Below are 3,327 nucleotides of genomic sequence, written 5' to 3'. Positions count from 1 at the left end.
CTTACGTTTTAATGTTCTTATTCTTTTTTGTTTTTGAGATGGAGTCCTTCCCTGTCACCCAGGCTGGAGCGTACGTAAGAATAGTGTACTTTTTGTTTTTTGTTTTTTTTTTTGAGACGGAGTCTTGCTCTGTTGCCCAGGCTACTCCACACTCCACTGTGGAGTGGCGCGACCTTGGCTCGCTGCAACCTCCGCCTTTTGGGTTCAAGTGATTCTCCTGCCTCAGCTTCCTGAGTAGCTGGGATTACAGGTGTGTGCCACAGGGGACACCTAATTTTTGTAGTTTTTAGTAGATGGGGTTTCACCATATTGGCCAGGCTGGTCTGGAACTCCTGACCTCATGATCTGCCTGTCTCGGCTTCTCAAAGTGCTGGGATTACAGGTGTGAGCCACTGCGCCCAGCCTAATGTTCTTATTCTTTAATAGAAAAGGTCATAAATAATGACCACCTAACAAAAAAAAATCTCCTATCTTTGATGTAACAACCACTGATCACATTCTTTCATATGTGAATATAATAGCAATGAAGAAGAAAGAGCATGAAGTAATTTGAAAGTTGAATGACATGATTATTTGCTTTTCAAAAAAACCTGTAATTTTTTTAAGGAAAAAAGTATACTGTGAATGTAATTAAAACTCTGCAAAAAATGTTCTACTTCTTTTAAAGTTATATACAAATAATTTATCCACCAAATTTAGTTTTGGATTATTTTCTATACTCAGTACTCTGATTTAGTGTAGTGTCTGCAGTGCCAGCACCTTAGATATTTCTACTGTGAATCCTCTGACATTTACATAAACAACTTTTGATTAAATATATTTTTATATCTACTGCATCAGCAAAAATATATTTTAGAATGACTCCTCTGCTTTTTTTTTTTTTTTTTTGAGACGGAGTCTCGCTCTGTCGCCCAGGCTGGCGTGCAGTGGCGCAATCTCGGCTCACTGCAAGCTCCGCCTACCGGGTTCACGCCATTCTCCTGCCTCAGCCTCTCTGAGTAGCTGGGACTACAGGCGCCCGCCACCACGCCCGGCTAGTTTTTTGTATTTTTTAGTAGACACGGGGTTTCACCGTGGTCTCGATCTCCTGACCTCGTGATCCGCCCACCTCGGCCTCCCAAAGTGCTGGGATTACAAGCGTGAGCCACCACGCCCAGCTTCCTCTGCTGCTTTTTAAGCTGTAGTTTTTGAAAAAGTTTTTGAAAATTTGTTACATTTGCAGGGTTTTTCTCAAATATAAATTCTCTGATGTTGGCCAGGTGTGGTGGCTCACGCCTGTAATCCCAGCACTTTGGGAGGCTGCGGTGGGCAGATCACCTGAGGTCAGGAGTTTGAGATCAGCCTGAACAACATGGAGAAACCCTGTCTCTTCCAAAAATACAAAATTATCCAGGCGTGGTGGCACATGCCTGTAATCCCAGTTACTCAGAAGGCTGAAGCAGGAGAATCGCTTGAACCCAGGAGGCGGAGGTTGTGGCGAGCCGAGATCGCGCCATTGCACTCCAGCCTCAGTAACAAGAGCGAAAGAAACTCCATCTAGAAAAAAAAAAAAAAAATTCTCTGATGTTAACGAAAGTTTAAGCTACTGCTTCAGGGGTTTCCTCTAGCACAAAATCTGTACAGTACGATTTGTGATACAAGTAAAGGTACTACAACCCTCTTTAAATTTGCAACGTTTGTCTTCAAAATCATTACTCTTTTTCATATTAAAGGCTTATATTTTCTGAATGCTCTTTTGACAGTAATTACATTTATAATGCTTTTATTAAGTTCTTTCTGATGCTGAGTAAGATGTGAGCAGATATTAATGGCTTTTCCACATTCTTTATATTTGTATACTTTTTCTCAACTAAAAATTCTTTTCTGTGCAATAAGGTGTGAGCATAAATTAAGTTTTGCCACATTGTTTGCACTTGTAGTTTGTTCCAGTATGAATTATCTTACCTAAAATAAAGTGTGACAACCACTTAAAGACTTTCCCACATTCTTCACATTTTTAGAATTTCTCACCAGTATGATTACTTTTATGATTATAAGTTTGAGGTGTTGTCAAAATTATTGTCACATCTTTCAGGTTAGTAGTTTCTCTCCAGTATAAATTTTCTTATGTTTAGTAAGATTTGTAAATTGGTTAAAAGCTTTGCCATAATTTTCACATTTGCAATTTTTCTCCGGTATGAATTATCCTATGTTTAGTAAGGACTGAGGACCATTTAAAAGCTTTGTCACATTCTTCACATTTGTAAGGTTTATCTCCAGTATGAATTCTCTTATGTTTAGTAAGGTTTGAGGACTGGTTAAAGGCTTTGCCACATTCTTCACATGTGTAGGGTTTCTCTCCAGTATGAATTTTCTTATGTTTGGTAAGTTTTGAGGATTGGTTAAAAGCTTTGCCACATTCTTCACATTTGTATGGCTTCTCTCCAGTATGAATGATCTTATGGATAGTAAGGGTTGAGGGCCATTTAAAACCTTTACCACATTCTTCACATTTGTAAGGTTTCTCGTCAGTATGACTTTTCTTATGTCTAGTAAGATTTGAGGACTGGTTAAAAGCTTTGCCACATTTTTCACATTCATAGGGTTTCTCTCCAGTATGAATTTTCTTATGTTCAGTAAGTTTTGAGGATTGGTTAAAAGCTTTTCCACATTCTTTACATTTGTAAGGCTTCTCTCCAGTATGAATTATCTTATGTTTAGTAAGGGTTGAAGAATGCTTAAAAGCTTTACCACATTCTTTACATTTGTAAGGTTTCTCTCCAGTATGAATTATCTTATGTGTAGAAAGGTGTGAGAAATGATTAAAGGCTTTTCCACACTTTTCACATTTGTAGGGTTTCTCTCCAGTATGAATTTTCTTATGTTTAATAAGGTTTGAGGACTGGTTAAAGGCTTTACCACATTCTTCACATTTGTAGGGTTTCTCTCCCGTATGAATTCTCTTATGTTTAGTAAGGTTTGAGGACCAGTTAAAGGCTTTTCCACATTCTTCACATTTGTAGAAATTTACTCTAGCATGAATTCTGCTATGTTCAGTTAGGCATGAAATCATGCGAAATGATTTGCCACATTTTCTACATTCGAAAGGTTTATTTTTAGTATGTCTTATCTTATGTTTCTTTGAATTTGAAAATTTATGAATGACTTTTACGTATTTATCACTTTGAAATATTTTGCTCTGGGTAGCTGTGAGACATTGGTTAAGTCCATTATAACCTCCTTTGTGCATCTTACACTCATCCACACTTTCACAGCCTTTTCTTAATGGTAAATTCTCATGTCTACATTTTCCATATCTTTTCAGTGTCGCTTTTTGGAAATAATCTT

The 3,327-nt window shown here is 37.6% G+C and overlaps 1 protein-coding gene across 1 annotated transcript in view; it reads right to left on the bottom strand.

The window, feature by feature from the left end:
- Positions 1 to 1,803: 1,803 nt before the first annotated feature.
- LOC100590160 (putative zinc finger protein 66) overlaps positions 1,804 to 3,327 on the bottom strand; it is a 98,996-nt gene continuing 97,472 nt past the window's right edge. The window contains 3 exon segments of the mRNA XM_030809439.1: positions 1,804 to 2,073; positions 2,076 to 2,173; positions 2,175 to 3,026. Of these exon segments, the coding sequence (XP_030665299.1) occupies positions 1,997 to 2,073; positions 2,076 to 2,173; positions 2,175 to 3,026 (1,027 nt within the window). The 3' untranslated portion in view covers positions 1,804 to 1,996.

Source organism: Nomascus leucogenys, chromosome 3 (assembly GCF_006542625.1).
Source record: "Nomascus leucogenys isolate Asia chromosome 3, Asia_NLE_v1, whole genome shotgun sequence".
Lineage (NCBI taxonomy): Eukaryota > Metazoa > Chordata > Mammalia > Primates > Hylobatidae > Nomascus > Nomascus leucogenys.
Note: the sequence above shows the minus strand (reverse complement) of the source record. Positions and strands in the feature narration are given on the sequence as shown.